General features: G+C 44.7%; 2 protein-coding genes across 2 annotated transcripts; one reads left to right on the forward strand and one right to left on the reverse strand.

Annotated features, from left to right (window-relative positions):
• Positions 1-6,247: 6,247 nt before the first annotated feature.
• Positions 6,248-17,614, forward strand: LOC112227644 (homogentisate 1,2-dioxygenase). The gene is made up of 14 exons (XM_024392443.2): positions 6,248-6,527; positions 9,094-9,165; positions 9,323-9,411; positions 9,579-9,684; positions 9,773-9,832; positions 9,954-10,045; positions 10,137-10,171; positions 10,257-10,336; positions 10,928-11,027; positions 11,117-11,241; positions 16,455-16,559; positions 16,641-16,767; positions 16,955-17,136; positions 17,237-17,614. The coding sequence occupies exons 1-14, from the start codon at positions 6,513-6,515 to the stop codon at positions 17,378-17,380; spliced, it is 1,332 nt and encodes a 443-aa protein (XP_024248211.1). The 5' UTR covers positions 6,248-6,512; the 3' UTR covers positions 17,381-17,614.
• A 76-nt stretch (positions 17,615-17,690) lies between these two features.
• Positions 17,691-19,624, reverse strand: LOC112227645 (NADH dehydrogenase [ubiquinone] 1 beta subcomplex subunit 4). Its single transcript, XM_024392444.2, has 3 exons — positions 19,416-19,624; positions 18,991-19,134; positions 17,691-17,858 (listed from the first exon to the last, which is right to left on the reverse strand). Exons 1-3 carry the CDS (start codon positions 19,590-19,592, stop codon positions 17,796-17,798), a joined length of 384 nt encoding a protein of 127 aa, XP_024248212.1. The 5' UTR covers positions 19,593-19,624; the 3' UTR covers positions 17,691-17,795.
• Positions 19,625-21,026: the final 1,402 nt, after the last annotated feature.

The following is a 21,026-nucleotide window of genomic DNA, read 5'->3' on the forward strand; positions in this document are numbered from 1 at the left end:
TCTTAAATAAACATGCCCCATTCAAGAAATTTAGAACCAGGAACAGATATAGCCCTTGGTTCTCCCCAGACCTGACTGCCCTTAACCAACACAAAAACATCCTATGGCGTTCTGCATTAGCATCGAACAGCCCCCGTGATATGCAGCTGTTCAGAGAAGCCAGAAACCATTATACACAGGCAGTTAGAAAAGCCAAGGCTAGCTTTTTCAAGCAGAAATTTGCTTCCTGCAACACTAACTCAAAAATGTTCTGGGACACTGTAAAGTCCATGGAGAATAAGAACACCTCCTCCCAGCTGCCCACTGCACTGAAGATAGGAAACACTGTCACCACTGATAAATCCACCATAATTGAGAATTTCAATAAGCATTTTTCTACGGCTGGCCATGCTTTCCACCTGGCTACTCCTACCCCGGTCAACAGCACTGCACCCCCAACAGCAACTCGCCCAAGCCTTCCCCATTTCTCCTTCTCCCAAATCCATTCAGCTGATGTTCTGAAAGAGCTTCAAAATCTGGACCCCTACAAATCAGCCGGGCTAGAAATTCTGGACCCTTTCTTTCTAAAATTATCTGCCAAAATTGTTGCCACCCCTATTACTAGCCTGTTCAACCTCTCTTTCGTGTCGTCTGAGATTCCCAAAGATTGGAAAGCAGCTGCGGTCATCCCCCTCTTCAAAGGGGGAGACACTCTTGACCCAAACTGCTACAGACCTATATCTATCCTACCATGCCTTTCTAAGGTCTTCGAAAGCCAAGTCAACAAACAGATTACCGACCATTTCGAATCTCACCATACCTTCTCTGCTATGCAATCTGGTTTCAGAGCTGGTCATGGGTGCACCTCAGCCACGCTCAAGGTCCTAAACGATATCTTAACCGCCATCGATAAGAAACATTACTGTGCAGCTGTATTCATTGATCTGGCCAAGGCTTTCAACTCTGTCAATCACCACATCCTCATCGGCAGACTCGACAGCCTTGGTTTCTCAAATGATTGCCTCGCCTGGTTCACCAACTACTTCTCTGATAGAGTTCAGTGTGTCAAATTGGAGGGTCTGCTGTCCGGACCTCTGGCAGTCTCTATGGGGGTGCCACAGGGTTCAATTCTTGGACCGACTCTCTTCTCTGTATACATCAATGAGGTCGCTCTTGCTGCTGGTGAGTCTCTGATCCACCTCTACGCAGACGATACCATTCTGTATACTTCTGGCCCTTCTTTGGAAACTGTGTTAACAACCCTCCAGGCAAGCTTCAATGCCATACAACTCTCCTTCCGTGGCCTCCAATTGCTCTTAAATACTAGTAAAACTAAATGCATGCTCTTCAACCGATCGCTACCTGCACCTACCCGCCTGTCCAACATCACTACTCTGGACGGCTCTGACTTAGAATACGTGGACAACTACAAATACTTAGGTGTCTGGTTAGACTGTAAACTCTCCTTCCAGACCCATATCAAACATCTCCAATCCAAAGTTAAATCTAGAATTGGCTTCCTATTTCGCAACAAAGCATCCTTCACTCAAGCTGCCAAATATACCCTTGTAAAACTGACCATCCTACCAATCCTCGACTTTGGCGATGTCATTTACAAAATAGCCTCCAATACCCTACTCAACAAATTGGATGCAGTCTATCACAGTGCAATCCATTTTGTCACCAAAGCCCCATATACTACCCACCATTGCGACCTGTACGCTCTCGTTGGCTGGCCCTCGCTTCATTCTCGTCGCCAAACCCACTGGCTAGATGTCATCTACAAGACCCTGCTAGGTAAAGTCCCCCCTTATCTCAGCTCGCTGGTCACCATAGCATCTCCCACCTGTAGCACACACTCCAGCAGGTATACCTCTCTAGTCACCCCCAAAACCAATTCTTTCTTTGGCCGCCTCTCCTTCCAGTTCTCTGCTGCCAATGACTGGAACGAACTACAAAAATCTCTGAAACTGGAAACACTTATCTCCCTCACTAGCTTTAAGCACCAACTGTCAGAGCAGCTCACAGATTACTGCACCTGTACATAGCCCACCTATAATTTAGCCCAAACAACTACCTCTTTCCCAACTGTATTTAATTTATTTATTTTATTTTGCTCCTTTGCACCCCATTATTTTTATTTCTACTTTGCACATTCTTCCATTGCAAAATTACCATTCCAGTGTTTTACTTGCTATATTGTATTTACTTTGCCACCATGGCCTTTTTTACCTTTACCTCCCTTCTCACCTCATTTGCTCACATTGTATATAGACTTGTTTATACTGTATTATTGACTGTATGTTTGTTTTACTCCATGTGTAACTCTGTGTCGTTGTATCTGTCGAACTGCTTTGCTTTATCTTGGCCAGGTCGCAATTGTAAATGAGAACTTGTTCTCAACTTCCCTACCTGGTTAAATAAAGGTAAAATTAAAATTAAAATAAATAAAAATCAACTCAGGCTCCCTCCATAAGCTCCAAATGGTTCAGAACTCTGAAGCTCAACTCCTCACCCACACTAAGTCCTGGCAGCATATCTCCGCTGTCCTCTGTGAACTCCACTGGCTCCTTGTCTCCCAACGCATTGATTACAAGATCCTTATTCTGACCTACAAAGTACTCCCCCCCCCTTACCTCTCAGACCTTCTTCTCCCCTACCAGCACTCAGTTACACCACAGCAGGCCACCTTGTCATCTCCAGGTGGGAGCTTGGCGACAGGGGCCTTCTCAAGGGTTGCTCCTAGGCTCTGGGACTCCCTCCCTCCAGCCATCCATGACTCGGAGTCCATCCCTATCTTTCAGTCCCTCCTAAAGCCCCACCTCTTTAACAAGGCTTACCCTTAACCCCCCCCACATACACACACTAAAGCACACACACACCGACACACACACACTACCTCTTCCACTAGACTGGATTCGTATCTAAATCCCAATCTGACCCTCCTCATACACTGATACATCACAACCTCTTCATTCTTCCAGACTACCTCTCTCTTTATTCATGTTTTGTTTTATTTTGACTCCTGTTTATTTTTTATTGTTATTATTATTTTTTTTACAATTGTAAAGCGATTTTGTGTCCTTCGCACGGACACAACACACCAATCCACATATATATTCTGACGTAAATAATTGGTAAGTCCAATAATTAACCAGCATCACAAGTTGTCCACAAAGCACTAAAGTCTGTTGTGTTTTTGTTGCATTACTTGTCTTTTTTTTTTTTAAGTACATCTTTATAACCAAGCAATTCCAAGGCAATTTTCTCTGTGGGTGGAGAGTGTAATTTTGATTCTGTGACACTGTGATGTGTTCGAAACTGGGAGCCGGTACTAAAAGGCATGTGTAGAGTGTGTGTGTGTGTGTGTGTAAGGAGCTGTAATATCCATGAAGTGTGTGTGTGTGTGTGTGTGTGTGTGTGTGTAAGGAGCTGTAATATCCATTAAGTGTGTGTGTGTGTGTGTCTCAGAGAGGGCATCGTTTAATGACTCCTGAATAATGCGATGCTCGTTAAAACTATCGTTGTGGAAGCCTGAGGGCGTGAACCAGGAGAGAGCAATGCACGGCAACAGTCTTTATCTTCATATTAAACCATTTGCATAACATTAGTGGGGTAGAACGCAGAAGAGACTCAACTCAGAGAAGGAGAAAGAGAGAGAGGGAGCGAGAGAGAGAAAGACAGAGAGACAGAGACAGAGACAGAGACAGAGACAGAGACAGAGAGACTGGCATAAAAGGCTTTGTCTCTCAGCTTGTTCACAGCTTTGTGGAAAATATTTGTGGCGCTGATGTTTAGGCCGAGGTTTGTATACTAGTACATGTCCCTGGGCCTGGAAATGATTGATTTCCCCCTCCAGGATATCCCATTTCCACGAGGTGAAATACCACAGTGTGACATCACAGCGGCAAGATTTGTGACCTGTTGCAACAAGAAAAGGGCAACCAGTGAAGAACAAACATCATTGTAAATACAACCCATATTTATATTAATTTATTTTCCCTTTTGTACTTTAACTATTTGCACATTGTTATAACACTGTACATAGACATAATATGACATTTGAAATCTTTATTCTTTTGGAACTTCTGTGAGTGTAATGTTTACTGTTCATTTTTATTGTTTATTTCACTGTTGTTTATTATCTACTTCACTTGCTTTGGCAATGTTAACATATGTTTCCCAAGCCAATAAAGCCCCTTGAATTGAAATTGAATTTGAATTGAAATTTAGAGAGAGTGAGAGAGAGACAGAGAGACATTGAGAGTCACACATGATTTCAGAGCAGGAGAGACAGAGAGGGTATACTAGAGCTGCTGTGTGTGGCTGTGTGTGGCTGTGTGTGTGTGTGTGTGTGTGTGTGTGTGTGTGTGTGGACAATTCGTGTTGCTGGTTAATCAGTGGAGTTACCAATTATTTACCTTAGAAGATTAGAAGATATTTGTGGATCGGTGTGTTGTGTGTGTATAGCTGTGGATGTTTTCAGCATACATATGAGGAGAGATCCTGCCTACGCCAAGGCCTTCTCAACACAAGTGTTTTGTTGTCATCACATTTTATATTTGACTTTGTAATTTACATTTACAGTTTCAGTTACATTTGAGTAATCTAGCATACACTTATCCAGAGCAACTTCGGCCATATAAAGGTGACGGGACAACAAGGAAATGTGTTTCATATTTTCAATATTTCAACCGTTCAGGTTAAAACGCAGACATGTCCAGACAAACTGACACTGGGTGTGTGTTGGGTGGGTGCATTGGGGTTTGTAGCAGGTGAGTTAAGATATGCATGCCATTTCCCATCAGGCCATTGAGTCCAGTAGGCCCCTAATAACAAACCATTTACTGCCCACTTACTCATGCATAGATACAACTGCAGATGCAATAGGCTACTTTCCTCCATTCTTCAGTATTTCAGCCCCTCACAGAACACTACCTGGAGAGGAGACACATTTCTGCAGAATTCTATCATTAAACTCGGAGGTGTTATTCAAATCTCTCATTTCTTTCTCAATACAAGGAGCAGATCAATTTCCGCAGACCTGGTCGCGATATTTTCCGCCGTTGGGCTTTCTCGTATGCGACGCGGCACACGGCGGGACACCCGCGGCAACTGCACGCCTCGCTGGAGAACAGTTACATCTGTCGCGTCGAGTTTACTTGCGCCTCGCTATGAGAATTGCCATCATTTACCTTTGCCCGAACCCTCCCTAAAATAAAATAAATACCCAAGAGACGGGATTGGGATGAAGAATGAGAAAGGGAAATTCATTATTTTTGATAGTGCTGGGACTTTAGCTGCGACCAGTTTGGTCCTCTCCTTTTGACAAAATGAACTGAATAAATTTGGCCTCTAATGTAGATAGTTTTCGTCCTGTTGTTCAGATGAAAATTCGATTGCATGTTTAATATTCATGTATTATTCATTTAAATGATTCTGAATAAAAAAATTGATGTGGTTTAAAGCAGATAAAAAAATAATCAATAATTTGTTATTCTATATCCCACAGATTGCTTGTCCCTTTTGATTCTATCGATAATGATAAAGGCCTATACCTCTGATTCTTCGATTAGGTCCTATGCTAAACTCAATCATTCATAGGCCTATATAAACTGGATGGTTCAGCACTGAATGTTGATTGGCTGACAGCCTGACAGCCGTGGTATATCAGCCTGTATACCACAAGTATGACAAAACATTTATTTTTACTGCTCTATTTACATTGGTAACCAGTTTATAATTAGCAACAAGGCACAAGGGTGTGTGGTATATGGCCTTTATACCATGACCTAAGGGCTGTATCCAGGCACTCTGCATTGCATCATGCATACTAACTGTCCTTAGCCATGGTATATTGGCCATATACCACACCCCCTTGGGCCTTATTGCTTAAACATACCACATGCTCAGCAGGCCTGACTATATTGCCACTGTTGTCCTTTCCAACATGGCCAGCTAAGTAATGGAGTCATCATCTCGTTGGTTTTAGTCATAGCATTAGGAAGTAGAATGGTAATTGAATAAGATCTCTATAATTTCAGTGCACTGTTGTGCATCACCATATAATTCATTATATTTCTACATGCATCACCATCAGCGCAGTCAGTGCATCCATAGCCCGGATGTGGATGGAACGAAAACTACACGTCTCATGGCCATTGGAAGCATGTTGGATCTAAAAGGTGGTTTGGGGTTGTATTTGCTTTCCCTGTGACTTTGGTCCTTGTTTTCTCAGCCTCTCCACCCCTGTCTCTGTTTTTCTATGCATATCCACCCCTTTCTACCAGAGAGAACTCCCCATGCGTCACGGAACGGTCTGGTTTTAATTAAAACCACATTGAGAAAAAGCATAAATCCAGCCCTCCTCTCCTCTTTTTTTCACTCTCTCCATCTCGGGACGTGGGGGTTGTTTGGCGTATTGGTTAGATATCGTATACTGAGGTACTGGAGAGAAATAGTTACGTTTTAACCAGCGTGTTGGACTTCAAACACGTATTTTCTTCAGGAGGACAGTTTCATCAGGAAGCACAATGTCTGAGCTTAAGGTAAGGACTAAGGAGGAACAACTTCCGTAAATATTACCTCCATTTATGATGAACCTAAATTCAGGTTATTTTTTTGCAGAGGGCTGTTATTTCTCATAAATTGTTCTTCGATTTAAAATAAGAAATGCTGACATATGGGAACGATAAGCATATATATAGTTAAAAAATAAACTTTCAATCGCATCAACAAATGTCCGAAATCTCATGATATGCAATGCAAGACTAAACTGTGTTTTATAAATCTGGAGCATACTGCCACGGTCAGGCGGTGGGCTGAAGGGGCGTTCCCTTATGTCCAATCAGCGCGCTGCGTTTAGCAGCTGCCCAGATGCTCCCTAGCGGCTTGTGGAACGCAGAGTTCTGAGGTAACACGGTTAACACTGTAATCAGTTGACAGCCATTGTGCCACTCATGTTTCATTCCGCCACTGTCATTTATTGAGAATTTGGGCATCATTCTTCCACACCAAGTAAACTACAATGCAAGGAATGTAATCACGTGAGTGCGCGCATAACTGCAAAAAGACGCTTGCGCTTTTGCAGACCCGCGATGACTCAGCACAATTTTTTTGGTGCGTGCGCCAAGTTCCAAGCGTAGGCTACTGTGAGAGGAGAAAGAGAGAAAACGGGGTCGTGCTTTTGTGGCGTTGCATGGCTACATCAGAAAAGTCACGTAGGTTTGCATTGTGTGCCAAGTATGTGTAACAGTATAACTTTAGACCGTCCCCTCGCCCATACCCTCGGCACACATTAGTAACAGTCACCCACGAAGCATCGTTACCCATCCCTCCACAAAAGCCGCGGCCATTGCAGAGCAAGGGGAACTACTACTTCAAGGTCTCAGAGCAAGTGACGTCACCGATTGAATCGCTATTTAGCGCGAACACCGCTAACTAGCTAGCTAGCCATTTCACAATCGTTACATATGCAAACAGATGACACAACTACTCTGAGCATAAAAGCTACATGTTAGGTAAAATATTGGTCCCATGTTTCATGAGCTGAAATACAAGATCCTATATAATTCCCATAAGTACAAAAAGCTTATTTCTCTCAAATTCTGTGCACAAATTTGTTTGGATCTGTTAGTGAGCATTTCTCATTCGCCAAGATAATCCATTCACCAAGATAATCCATTCACCTGACAGGTGTGGCATATCAATATGCTGATTAAACAGCAGGATCATTACACAGGTGCACTTTGTGCTGGGGACAATAAAAGGCCACTTTATAATGTGCAGTTTTGTCACGCAACACAATGCCACAGATGTGTCAAGTTTTGAGGGAGCGTGCAATTGGCATGCTGACTGCAGGAATGTCCACCAGAGCAGTTGCCAGAGAATGTAATGTTCATTTCTCTACCATAAGCCACCTCCAACATCGTTTTAGAGAATTTGTCAGTACGTCCAACCGGCCTCACATCGGCAGACTACGTGTAACCACGCCAGCGCAAGACCTCCATCCCATCCATCTTTTTCACTTGCGGGATCATCTGAGACCAGCTGCACAGACAGCTGATGAGTCTGGGTTTGCACAACCGAAGAATTTCTGCCCAAACTGTCAGAAACCATCTCAGGGAAGCTCATCTGCATGCTCGTCGTCCTCACCAGGGTCTTGACCTGACTGCAGTTCAGCGTTGTAATCCATTTCAGTGGGAAAATGTTCACCTTCGATGGCCACTGGCACGCTGGAGAAGTGAGCTCTTCATGGATGAATCCCGGTTTCAAATGTACCGGGCAGATGGTCGACGGCATGTATGGCTTCGTGTGGGCGAGCGGTTTGCTTATGTCAATTTTGTGAACAGATTGCCTCATGGTGGCGGTGTGGTTATAATATGGGCAGGCATTAGCTACAGAAAACAAACACAATTGCATTTAATCAATTTGAATGCACAGATACCATGACGAAATACCGTGACGAGGCCCATTGTCGTGCCATTAATTCACCGCCATCACCTCATGTTTCAGCATGATAATGCACGGCCCCATGTCGCTAGGATCTGTACACAATTCCTGGAAGCTGAAAATGTCCCAGTTCTTCCATGGCCTGCATACTCACCAGACATGTCACCCATTGAGCATGTTTGGGATGCTCTGGATCGACAGGTATGACAGCGTGCTCCAGTTCCTGCCAATATCCAGGAACTTCACACAGCCATTGAAGAGTGGGACAACATTCAACAGGCCACAATCAACAGCCTGATCAACTCTATGCGAAGGAGATGTGTCGTGCTGCATGAGGCAAATGGTGGTCACACCAGATACTGACTGGTTTTCTGAGCCACTCCCCTACTTTTTTTTTAAAGGTATCTGTGAACAACAGATGCATATCTGTATTCCCAGATGTGCGATCCATAGATTAGGGTCTAATTATTTTATTTCAATTGACTGATTTCCTTATATGAACTGTAACTCAGTAAAATCTTTTAAATTGTTGCATTTATATTTTTGTACAGTGTATAAGGACTCAACAACATAGACATGATGATGTCATAATATAATGTAATACTGAAGGCAGATGTAAAGTGTCACTGTCAACTGTAGCATCTCTCTCTCAATCTCCTCCAGTACCTGAGTGGGTTTGGGAATGAGTTCTCCTCTGAAGACCCTCGCTGCCCAGGGTCCTTACCTGAGGGACAGGTAACATCCCACACTACACCTCACCTGTTATACAACACCACCCCTTAAAACACACCTGTATAGCCTACATTTTAGGTTCCGTTGCCCCTGCAAACACCCCTTACACCTCCGTTACCCCCTCTGGGATGTTGAACCCAGCTCTGTTGTGTCTCTCCAGAACAACCCTCAGGTGTGTCCCTATGGCCTCTATGCTGAACAACTCTCTGGCTCCGCCTTCACCTGCCCACGGCCAACCAATAAGAGGAGGTATCCAGTCATTTAATAGTGATTGGCAGGAATGTATCCTCCTTTCAATGGTCCTCAGAATATGTGTATAGCAAAGCAATTTTATGCACTTATTCATAGACATGCACACAGACGAGCACACAGACGAACACACTATCTTTGCTAACTTTCTTTCCTCGATTCTACAGCTGGTTGTACCGTATCCTGCCGTCCGTCCGCCACAAGCCCTACACCGCAATGCACTGTGGGAACCTAACAGAGAACTGGGACGAAGTGGAACCTGACCCTAACCAGGTACAGAGGGAAAGAGAGAGAGAGAGAGAGAGAGAGAAGATAAACGGGAAATTAAGTCTCAACATTTTAAAATATTTCCTTTTCGTAGCTCCGTTGGATGCCGTTCACCATCCCCAAATCCTCAGAGAAGAAAGTGGACTTTGTGACGGTAAAACATAATCCCTCCTTCACTCAGTCCTCTGGTTTTACCTGGTAGAAAATAGCTGTTTCTGCTGAATAGCTTGTCATCTGTCCTGGGTCTGATTGGTTCTCCCATCTGTCAATCATAGGGTCTGCACACCCTATGTGGAGCAGGAGACACCAAGTCCCGCAATGGGATCGGCATCCACATGTTCACCTGCAACACCTCCATGGTTGACAGGTGTGTGGTGTGTGGTGATCATCTCTCCCATAATTGAGCTTTACAACTCTGAGCCCCATGTCAACAATTTTATGTGGTCTCTGCTTTTCAGGTGTTTCAACAATTCAGATGGAGATTTCCTCATTGGTCAGTCAAATATGCAGTTTCTTTAGTAAAGGTACACATGTTAAGTTAATAAGCAATAAGTAAGTACCCCCATTCTCTCTCTCAGTGCCCCAGCAGGGGGAGATTCTGATCACGACAGAGTTTGGGAAGATGATGGTGGAACCCAACGAGATCTGTGTCATCCAGGTGAGACGGCAGCACCAGAGAACTTAAGCCTGTCGATCTTGACGGCTCTCAACAACAAAACCATGCTTCACATGAATCCCGCTCACTGTCAACCTTCACCCTGTGATAATCACTGTCAACCTGTAACTGCCAACATGCACCTGTAACTGTCAACCTGTAACTGTCAACTTTCAACCTGCCACTGTCAAACTTCACCTGAACTGTCAACCTGCCACTGTCAAACTTCACCTGAACTGTCAACCTGTAACTTTCAATCTTCACCTGTAACTTTCAATCTTCACCTGTAACTGCCAACCCTCACCTGTAACTTTCAATCTTCACCTGTAACTGCCAACCCTCACCTGTAACTTTCAATCTTCACCTGTAACTGCCAACCCTCACTTGTAACTGTCAACCTACAACTGTCAACCTTCACCTGTAACTGCCAACCCTCACCTACAACTGTCAACCTTCACCTGCAACCCTCACCTGTAACTGCCAACCCGCACCTGCAACTGTCAACCTGCAACTGTCAACCTTCACCTGCAACCTGTAACTGTCAACCTTCACCTGTCCCCTCGCATATATCTGTATGTCCCTTGTGTGCTGCAGCAAGGAATGCGTTTCAGTGTGAATGTGTTCGGGGAGACCAGAGGATACGTGTTGGAGGTGTACGGAGCCCACTTTGAGCTTCCCGACCTGGGACCCATAGGTGCGTGTGACACCATTCCTCCTCAACGTGACACCTTGACCCTCCCACCTTTCAACGCTATAACATTTGTGAACCTATCATCTTCCTAGGGGCCAACGGACTGGCCAATCCCAGGGACTTCCTGACTCCGGTAGCGTGGTATGAGGACCGTGAGGTGGCCACAGGCTACACCGTCATCAACAAGTATCAGGGCAAACTGTTCTCCAGCCAACAGGTGTGTACCTGTGCGCGACATGAGTACACGTGTGTCTTTGGGTTCATATATACATGTTCTGTCACAGACATTACAATACACAGCACTATAATTCATGATAGTAGCTTGTAAAATATACATGGGACACCACTAATGTTGGCGATTAGCTATCTAGCCGTCCCAACTCCGAGAATAGCTGCATGTTAACATCGAACTACCCTCCCCGATTATTTAATATAAAATGCCTGACAGTTCTGATCAGCAGGCTCCCGTCTCGGCTCACTTACCAGCCTTAACCAATTATGATTAACGCGTCCTGGAGTTCCCGCCAGATACCTACCTGTCTTTTCAGAAGGGGAGAAAACCTTGCTCGAGTTAAGAATTAATTTCAGCATATTTTACCGTGGAATGATTTCCCACCCCGCTCTGAAAGCATCCTGTCGAGCAGGTAATTGGATCGACTCATTTTGTCTGACAGGAGGGGATTTTAAAGACAGGGAAGGGGAGGACGGAGGGTGTGTCTGCGTGTGTTTGTGTGTGTTAGGGAGGGAGGTAACCGTGGAAACACCTGCGTAAGAGGGGATACAGTGTATTCAGGAAGTATTCAGACCCTTTCACCTTTTCCACATTTTGTTAACTTACAGCCTTATTCTAAAATGGATTTAAAAAATGATTTTTATCAATCTACACACAATAACCCTTAATGACAAAGCAAAAACAGGTTTTTAGAAATGTTTGCATATGTATTACAAATAAAAAAACAAATCTAATTTACATAAATATTCAGACCCTACTTTATTGAAGCACCTTTGGCAGCGATCACATCCTCAAGTCTTCTTGGGTCTGATGCTACAAGCTCACCTTTATTTGGGTATTTTCTCCCATTCTTCTCTGCAGATTCTCTCAAGGTCTGTCAGGTTGGTTAGGGAGCATCGCTGCACAGCTACTTTCAGGTCTCTCCAGAGATGTTCGTCCTGGCTCTGGCTGGGCCACTCAAGGACATTCAGAGACTTGTCCTGAAGCCACTCCTATGTTGTCTTGGCTGTGTGCTTAAGGTCATTTGTCCTGTTGGAAGGTGAACCTTCACCCCAATCTGAGGTCCAGAGTGCTCTGGAGTAGGTTTTCATCAATGATTTCTCTGTACTTTGCTCTGTTGATATTTCCCTCGATCCTGACTCGTCTCCCAGTCCCTGCCGCTGAAAATCATCCCCACAGCATGATGCTGCCACCACCATGCTTCACCGTAGGGATGGTGGCAGGCTTCCTGCAGACGTGATGCTAGGTATTCAGGCCAAAGAGTTCAATCTTGGTTTCATCAGATCAGAGAATCTTGTTTCTCATGATCTGCGAGTCCTTTAGGTGCCTTTTGGCAAACTCCAAGCATGCTGTTTCACAGGTGGACTCCAGTCAAGTTGTAGAAACATCTCAAGGATGATCAGTGTAAACAGGATGCACCTGAGTTCAATTTCGAGTCTCTAGGAAAAGGGTCCGAACTCTTATGTAAATGAGGTGTTTTTTTAAATTTTAATACATTTGCAAATATTTCTAAAAAACAGTTTTTGCTTTCTCATTATGGGGTATTATCAAATCAAATCAAATCAAATTGTATTTGTCACATACACATGGTTAGCAGATGTTAATGCGAGTGTAGCGAAATGCTTGTGCTTCTAGTTCCGACAATGCAGTAATAACGAGCAAGTAATCTAACTAACAATTCCAAAAAAAACTACTGTCATACACCGTGTAAGGGGATAAAGAATATGTACATAAGGATATATGAATGAGTGATGGTACAGAGCAGCATAGGCAAGATACAGTAGATGATATCGAGTACAGTATATACATATGAGATAAGTATGTAAACCAAGTGGCATAGTTAAAGTGGCTAGTGATACATGTATTACATAAGGATGCAGTCGATGATATAGAGTACAGTATCAACGTATGCATATGAGATGAACAATGTAGGGTAAGTAACATTATATAAGGTAGCATTGTTTAAAGTGGCTAGTGATATATTTACATCATTTCCCATCAATTCCCATGATTAAAGTGGCTGGAGTAGAGTCAGTGTCATTGACAGTGTGTTGGCAGTAGCCACTCAATGTTAGTGGTGGCTGTTTAACAGTCTGATGGCCTTGAGATAGAAGCTGTTTTTCAGTCTCTCGGTCCCAGCTTTGATGCACCTGTACTGACCTCGCCTTCTGGATGACAGCGGGGTGAACAGGCAGTGGCTCGGGTGGTTGATGTCCTTGATGATCTTTATGGCCTTCCTGTAGCATCGGGTGGTGTAGGTGTCCTGGAGGACAGGTAGTTTGCCCCCGGTGATGCGTTGTGCAGACCTCACTACCCTCTGGAGAGCCTTACGGTTGAGGGCGGTGCAGTTGCCATACCAGGCGGTGATACAGCCCGCCAGGATGCTCTCGATTGTGCATCTGTAGAAGTTTGTGAGTGCTTTTGGTGACAAGCCAAATTTCTTCAGCCTCCTGAGGTTGAAGAGGCGCTGCTGTGCCTTCCTCACTATGCTGTCTGTGTGAGTGGACCAATTCAGTTTGTCTGTGATGTGTATGCCGAGGAACTTAAAACTTGCTACCCTCTCCACTACTGTTCCATCGATGTGGATGGGGGTGTTCCCTCTGCTGTTTCCTGAAGTCCACAATCATCTCCTTAGTTTTGTTGACGTTGAGTGTGAGGTTATTTTCCTGACACCACACTCCGAGGGCCCTCACCTCCTCCCTGTAGGCCGTCTCGTCGTTGTTGGTAATCAAGCCTACCACTGTTGTGTCGTCCGCAAACTTGATGATTGAGTTGGAGGCGTGCATGGCCACGCAGTCGTGGGTGAACAGGGAGTACAGGAGAGGGCTCAGAACGCACCCTTGTGGGGCCCCAGTGTTGAGGATCAGCGGGGAGGAGATGTTGTTGCCTACCCTCACCACCTGGGGGCGGCCCGTCAGGAAGTCCAGTACCCAGTTGCACAGGGCGGGGTCGAGACCCAGGGTCTCGAGCTTGATGACGAGCTTGGAGGGTACTATGGTGTTGAATGCCGAGCTGTAGTCGATGAACAGCATTCTCACATAGGTATTCCTCTTGTCCAGATGGGTTAGGGCAGTGTGCAGTGTGGTTGAGATTGCATCGTCTGTGGACCTATTTGGGCGGTAAGCAAATTGGAGTGGGTCAAGGGTGTCAGGTAGGGTGGAGGTGATATGGTCCTTGACTAGTCTCTCAAAGCACTTCATGATGACGGATGTGAGTGCTACGGGCGGTAGTCGTTTAGCTCAGTTACCTTAGCTTTCTTGGGAACAGGAACAATGGTGGCCCTCTTGAAGCATGTGGGAACAGCAGACTGGTATAGGGATTGATTGAATATGTCCGTAAACACACCGGCCAGCTGGTCTGCGCATGCTCTGAGGGCGCGGCTGGGGATGCCGTCTGGGCCTGCAGCCTTGCGAGGGTTAACACGTTTAAATGTCTTACTCACTTCGGCTGCAGTGAAGGAGAGACCGCATGTTTCCGTTGCAGGCCGTGTCAGTGGCACTGTATTGTCCTCAAAGCGGGCAAAAAGTTATTTAGTCTGCCTGGGAGCAAGACATCCTGGTCCGTGACTGGGCTGGGTTTCTTCCTGTAGTCCGTGATTGACTGTAGACCCTGCCACATACCTCTTGTGTCTGAGCCGTTGAATTGAGATTCTACTTTGTCTCTGTACTGGCGCTTAGCTTGTTTGATAGCCTTGCGGAGGGAATAGCTGCACTGTTTGTATTCAGTCATGTTACCAGACACCTTGCCCTGATTAAAAGCAGTGGTTCGTGCCTTCAGTTTCACACGAATGCTGCCATCAATCCACGGTTTCTGGTTAGAATGTTTTAATCGTTGCTATGGGAACGACATCTTCAACGCACGTTCTAATGAACTCGCACACCGTATCAGCGTATTCGTCAATGTTGTTGTCTGACGCAATACGAAACATCTCCCAGTCCACGTGATGGAAGCAGTCTTGGAGTGTGGAGTCAGCTTGGTCGGACCAGCGTTGGACAGACCTCAGCATGGGAGCTTCTTGTTTTAGTTTCTGTCTGTAGGCAGGGATCAACAAAATGGAGTCGTGGTCAGCTTTTCCGAAAGGGGGGCGGGGCAGGGCCTATTATGTGTAGATTGATGAGGAAAAACATAAATTTTTATCAATTTTAGAAAAAGGCTGTAACAATAACAAGATGTGTAAAAAGTGATGAGATCTGAATACTTTCCGAATGCCATGTGGATGCATGGGGATATACACCAGTCCCCTCTTTCTTTCATTAACCTCTCTACATCCACCTCTCTTTCTCTTAGTCATCTCTGGGTTGAGACTGAGTGTCGGGGCTTGTACTTTCTCTCTCCCCCACCGTGTGTGTGTGTGTGTAAGTGGGGGGCAGGTTCCGTCTCTGTCTCGTCCTGCTGTTTGGTCCCCCTGCAGAGAGATCAAATTGCTCAAATTAACTTATTATTTGCTTGACTGGGCCAATATGTTTGTTTTTATTTCTCTCTCACCGTTTTTAATCGAGTCTGGCAGAGTTATCACAGGAACTGTAATGCCCAAGAGATTACCTGCCTTGGTACTCCAACCCCCTGGGTGCATGGTGACTGTGTGTTTGTACTGCATACGAGTGTGTTAGTATTTCATTTATGGTGTATGTCTGTGGGAGAGTGCGTGTGTGCTTGCGCACGTTTGAGAGGGTACATGGGTCAGTCCTGAAGACGGCTTGAGCTGTAATGAATAATATTGATTTTAGAACTACCATTGAATGTCTCTTTCACAGTGACATTATCAGAACTGCTACATAAAATTGCTGTGGTTTTAACAATCAAGATGAAGAAATATCTCTACACCGTCTTCGTGTCTCTCTCTCTCCACCCCATCTCTCTCCGAGCCGAGGGCCCTGAAAGTTTGATTGTGAAACCAATTACTGCATAAATACCTGGAGCTGAAGATCACAGCGAATGGGGAGAATGAAAAGAATAGTAGAGAAGGAGAGGAGGCCCACCGTTCCAAATCAGCCCTTATCCTCAGGTTCTTTTTCTCCCTTATGCTGGTCTACTTCTGTTTTTCAGTTCTGAATATCAAGGTCCCTCTTTCCAGAAATGAAAATTGACTTGAGGTATGGCTATAACTCCAGGTCCAAGGTGCGGTAGGGATGCTGACGCCTGCCTCACCCCTACCATACATTTGATTATTCTATTCCTTCTTGTGTGTGTGATTACAGAGTTTCTCTCCCTTCAATGTGGTAGCGTGGCATGGAAACTACACTCCATACAAATACAACCTGGACAACTTCATGGTCATCAACTGTGTGGCCTTCGATCATGCGGTGAGAACCTCACACACACACACACACAAACATGCCTAGACACACGCCCCTAACCCTTCCTCTCCTCCATCTGTGCACCAGGATCCTTCCATCTTCACAGTGTTGACGGCCAAGTCCTCTCGTCCAGGAGTCGCCATGGCTGACTTTGTCATCTTCCCCCCACGCTGGGGAGTGGCCGACCACACCTTCAGACCCCCGTACTACCACAGTACGACCACACACACACACTTTAAGAACAACTATCTCAAGCACTCGCTCATCTTCAGTTCTGATGTTACCGAGAACTTTGTCCTTTTCTGGCATAGCCATCTAGGGACTACCCTAACCTGTCCCTGGTGTCTCTGTAATGTATTTTGTAGTAGTGTGTGTTAGAGCTCCCCCTGTCTGTGTTCCAGGGAACTGTATGAGTGAGTTCATGGGGCTGATCAAGGGCCACTATGAGGCCAAGGAGGAGGGCTTCCAGCCAGGAGGGGGCACTCTCCACAGCACGATGACCCCTCATGGCCCTGACAGAGACTGCTTCGAGAAGAGCAGCACCGCTCTCCTCAAACCAGAGAGGGTGGCCGATGGGACCATGGTAACATATGGGAGCGCACACACGTGATGAAATTATAAAACTGTAAATATCAGTGAGCCGTCAAGTAACATCCCTCTCTCTCTCTCTCTCTCTCTCTCAGGCCTTCATGTTTGAGTCGTCGTTCAGCATGGCGGTTACTAAGTGGGGTCTGGAGACGTGTCAGAGGCTGGACAAGAGTTACTACCAGTGCTGGGAGCCGCTACGCAAACACTTCGACCCCAACTGGAGACCAAGCAAACAGTAGAGTAGAGAAGCAGAACAGTCATTGCTTCCCCTAGATCACTTAAGGAGCAAAGACCCATAAAGTCAACATCCTGGACCTCTTTAGCTTCATACCACTATACCGTGGCTCAATTCATTCTATCACTCATAGCCTAATAGTGTTTGGGTAATTGGTGTATGCTTGTTTGACTGACCAGTTCATTGATAAAAAGTTACTGGACAAAAGTGAATGAATAAAAATTCCCTGGAAGATGTATTATCATGTTTTCACCACTCTGCTGCTCATGTCATTCACAGCCCATGTATGTTTGTAATGACAGGCAGACATTTGCTTAGCTTTTTCAACAAAAGGACATTTTATTCAGTTAACAATAACAGATACACACTCTGACATTAAATCTACAATACTTTACAATGGAGGTCTGCAATGAGCAAACTCAGTAGGCGAGCTTGAACTTGCGGTCGTAGGTCCCAGCTTTGATCTGTTCCTCCTTCTTGTCCTGCAGGGGGGGGGGGGTTAATGAGGTTACGATGGCAACAGAGAGAAAGCATTGTCACCTAAGCCAGGGTTTCCCAAACTAATTTCTGCCCCTAGCACTACACAGCTGTTTTTAAATAATCAAAGCTTGATAATAAGTTATTTGACTCAGCTGTGTCGTGCTTCGCTAAAACCAAAAAGACTGCGTTTGGGAAGCCCTGCTCTAAGCAACCTCTTGGTGGCGTGTTTATAATATGAACTAATGTCTCATGAATAAATACAGGGTTGTTTTTCTTCCTCGCAGTGGAGAAATAGCAGAGAAATTACAGCACAGTGTGAGCCTCAGTACCCAGGTCTGTGACAGCTCTCTGAGTCAGAGAGAGGCTCTTAATAACAATGGTGGTGCCATTGTAACGGATGTGAAACGGCTAGCTTAGTTAGCGGTGCGCGCTAAATAGCGTTTCAATCGGTGACGTCACTTGCTCTGAGACCTTGAAGTAGTAGGTTCCCCTTGCTCTGCAAGAGCCGCGGCTTTTGTGGAGCGATGGGTAACGATGCTTCGTGGGTGACTGTTGTTGATGTGTGCAGAGGGTCCCTGGTTCGCGCCCGGGTATGGGTGAGGGGACGGTCTAAGGTTATACTGTTACAAAGAATGGTGAGTAGAATATGAACTTAGAACACATGCTAGGCTTCTCCCTGACTTAAATATTTGGCAGAAATCTTGAAACTATTATGGAGTTAGACAAAGCTTCAAAGTGTATTTGCTTCCAATAATGCAAAAATGATTTCACCATGTCGATGAGCTAAGATGAATTTACTGTCTCTGTCTGAGGGCTCATACTCCAATCACTTCTGCATTAGACAGCAAATGTGTCTGTTCAATGGATGACCTTAGTGGGCACAGTCTGGTGGCCCTGTACAAGTTTGCCTTCATAATATAGGTAGGAACACTTTCCTAATATTGAGTTGCTTACGTTTAAGTCATGTTTAAAAAAAAAAACCTGAGTGGTAGATCTAATTTTGTATTTTGACTCAAAGTGATCTTGGCTCAGAAAAGGTTGTTGACCACTGGTATAAAGGCTAGGGTGTATTTGGAACAGACCCCTAATGTCAGGGAACAAGTAGGATAAGGGTTGGTGTCATCTCATCCATACCCTGTCTGTCTTCAGAACGTAGTACAGGACGAAGAGGGGAACCACTCCAAAGAGCCCACCTAGCAGCGACGTCTTCTTGGTGGCTCTGAAGTGGTTGTAGGGGTTGGTGCGTGCATACACCCAGCGTGTCAAGGCAGGGTCTTCCTGTAAGCACAAAAAACAGCATGTCAATAATGATGGCCATTCTTTGAGAGTGGGTGCCAGTCTTATTGCAGTCAACTACTATCGTGGTAAAAACGGTTGAATTCAGAAACAGTCATGTTCCCCCTAGTTTAAATAGCAAACTTATTCCGAAATAGTAACATCAAGGTCACATCAACAAAAGTAACGTTAGCAAACACCATCAATAGCATTACCCCTGGGTGAACTGTGGGTCTGACATTCGCAAGCTAGCTAGCGTTAGCATGTTAGCTCACTCTACTTACAATAAGCTCTTTTCTGTGCGGGTTGTTTAGCTGCATCTGATATTGTCTCTTCAGCTGGGCCCTTAAACCAGCCCTCTCCTCCTCGGCACGTCTCTGGTCCAGCGAAAGGTTGAAATATTCAGCTGGGTCCAACGTTTTTGGCCGAGTGGCCAAGGGCGCTTCGCGGTAGTCCGCCATGTTTGTGAGTAGAGACCAATGACCGTAGAGACAGACAACGAGATTAGATTAACACAAAGTATCGCGTTCTCTTCCAGCAGCAGAGTTTTCCTCCGTCAGTGGAGCCTTGTCTGGCAGTGAAACAGTTCATTCACCCTAATTTAATGCCTTTAAAAAAAAACATAGCTGATATGGCTGACTTGCTTAAACAAATGTGGTTTCTATTGACAATTGAGATGTACAAACTATGGCATAAGGGGATGACAAGCAGATAAGACAATCCGTAATTTCGATGAAGACATTCATGAGCGAGCTAGGACGGACATAGTCAATATAACTATTTGTTTAGCACTTTTGAAATGTACAGCAGCAGAATTCAAACATGTGCCGTTCTTAGTGTTCTCCCTGTACACCAAGTCAGAACTGTAGGATAAATAAAGGGTGCATATAAGTGGACAATGAAAGCTCTTACAAAATGTGATGATTACATTTCTCTAAAACAGGTCATAGGCTACATGTATAAATATATCCCTGGCATATTACATCATTTATGCAGCAGCATACACGTCATTTTTGGACTCACGTTGTTGTTCTGTGCTCACTTGAACAGGAAGGTGGCTTGGCAGTCCTTCATGGGCAAATGTTGTCATCAAAGTTTGTCATTCTCTGGATTTATGGTGCTTTCAAGACAACTGTGAACTTGGGGATAAAAAACAAGGTTGAATCATATTGACGTCATTGATCTTCAGGCCGAATCTCAAATAAAGAGGCCCAAGTTCCCGACTTACAATTCCGAGATGGATGACCGTTCAAAACATATTTTCCATTTTTTCCAGAATTGCCAGTTGTCTTGAACTCACTGAAATCAAGTTTTCGCAGTTACGAGTTAGCAATTGTTTTGTATGTGGCACAAATCATGCTTCATTGACAGCATGGCCAATGTTGAATGTTTACCATTTTAAACTTGTTAAAGAGACACTTAATCCCAGATTTTGGACCACACAGCCCCTCCACTGAATAGCAGGCTAGTGATTTCTTTACAATTCTTGTAGTTAGCCACTTGTCATCGATTCCTTCCAAACCACTCATTGTTGAATTTGAAACTTGTTGTGTAATGTTTATGTCCAATGGCCGATGAGCACCGATACATTTTATCTATAATTTCTCTTCATTATTTATCTTCATATGACAAGGATTAAAAAGGATTTGCCAGAAGATTGTCAACTTGATTCATGGTGATGACTCCAGCTAAGATTTTGAAAGTATGATGTTGACATGATCAGTCCAATCAAAGCTACTGTAGATATAACATAACAAGCCAGGCTGAAACCCCTGCATTTTGGAGCTGCCTTACTCAAGAAAGCAAAAAGAGACCATGTTTGTATGTGGCTTTAGTAACTCAATTACTATTATTTATTTTTTTACATTGTTTGCAAATTGATATGTGACATGTAT

This window comes from Oncorhynchus tshawytscha, linkage group LG29 (assembly GCF_018296145.1).
Source record: "Oncorhynchus tshawytscha isolate Ot180627B linkage group LG29, Otsh_v2.0, whole genome shotgun sequence".
NCBI lineage: Eukaryota > Metazoa > Chordata > Actinopteri > Salmoniformes > Salmonidae > Oncorhynchus > Oncorhynchus tshawytscha.

Coding starts and splice junctions, on each gene's coding strand:
- LOC112227645 (XM_024392444.2), bottom strand. CDS start 19,592: ATGGCGGACTACCGCGAAGCGCCCTTGGCCACTCGGCCAAAAACGTTG. Junction 19,135..19,415: donor CGCACAGAAAAGAGCTTATT/GTAAGTAGAGTG, acceptor TTGTGCTTACAG/GAAGACCCTGCCTTGACACG. Junction 17,859..18,990: donor ACGTTCTGAAGACAGACAGG/GTATGGATGAGA, acceptor CCCCCCCTGCAG/GACAAGAAGGAGGAACAGAT.
- LOC112227644 (XM_024392443.2), top strand. Junction 16,768..16,954: donor CAGACCCCCGTACTACCACA/GTACGACCACAC, acceptor TCTGTGTTCCAG/GGAACTGTATGAGTGAGTTC. Junction 17,137..17,236: donor GGGTGGCCGATGGGACCATG/GTAACATATGGG, acceptor TCTCTCTCTCAG/GCCTTCATGTTTGAGTCGTC.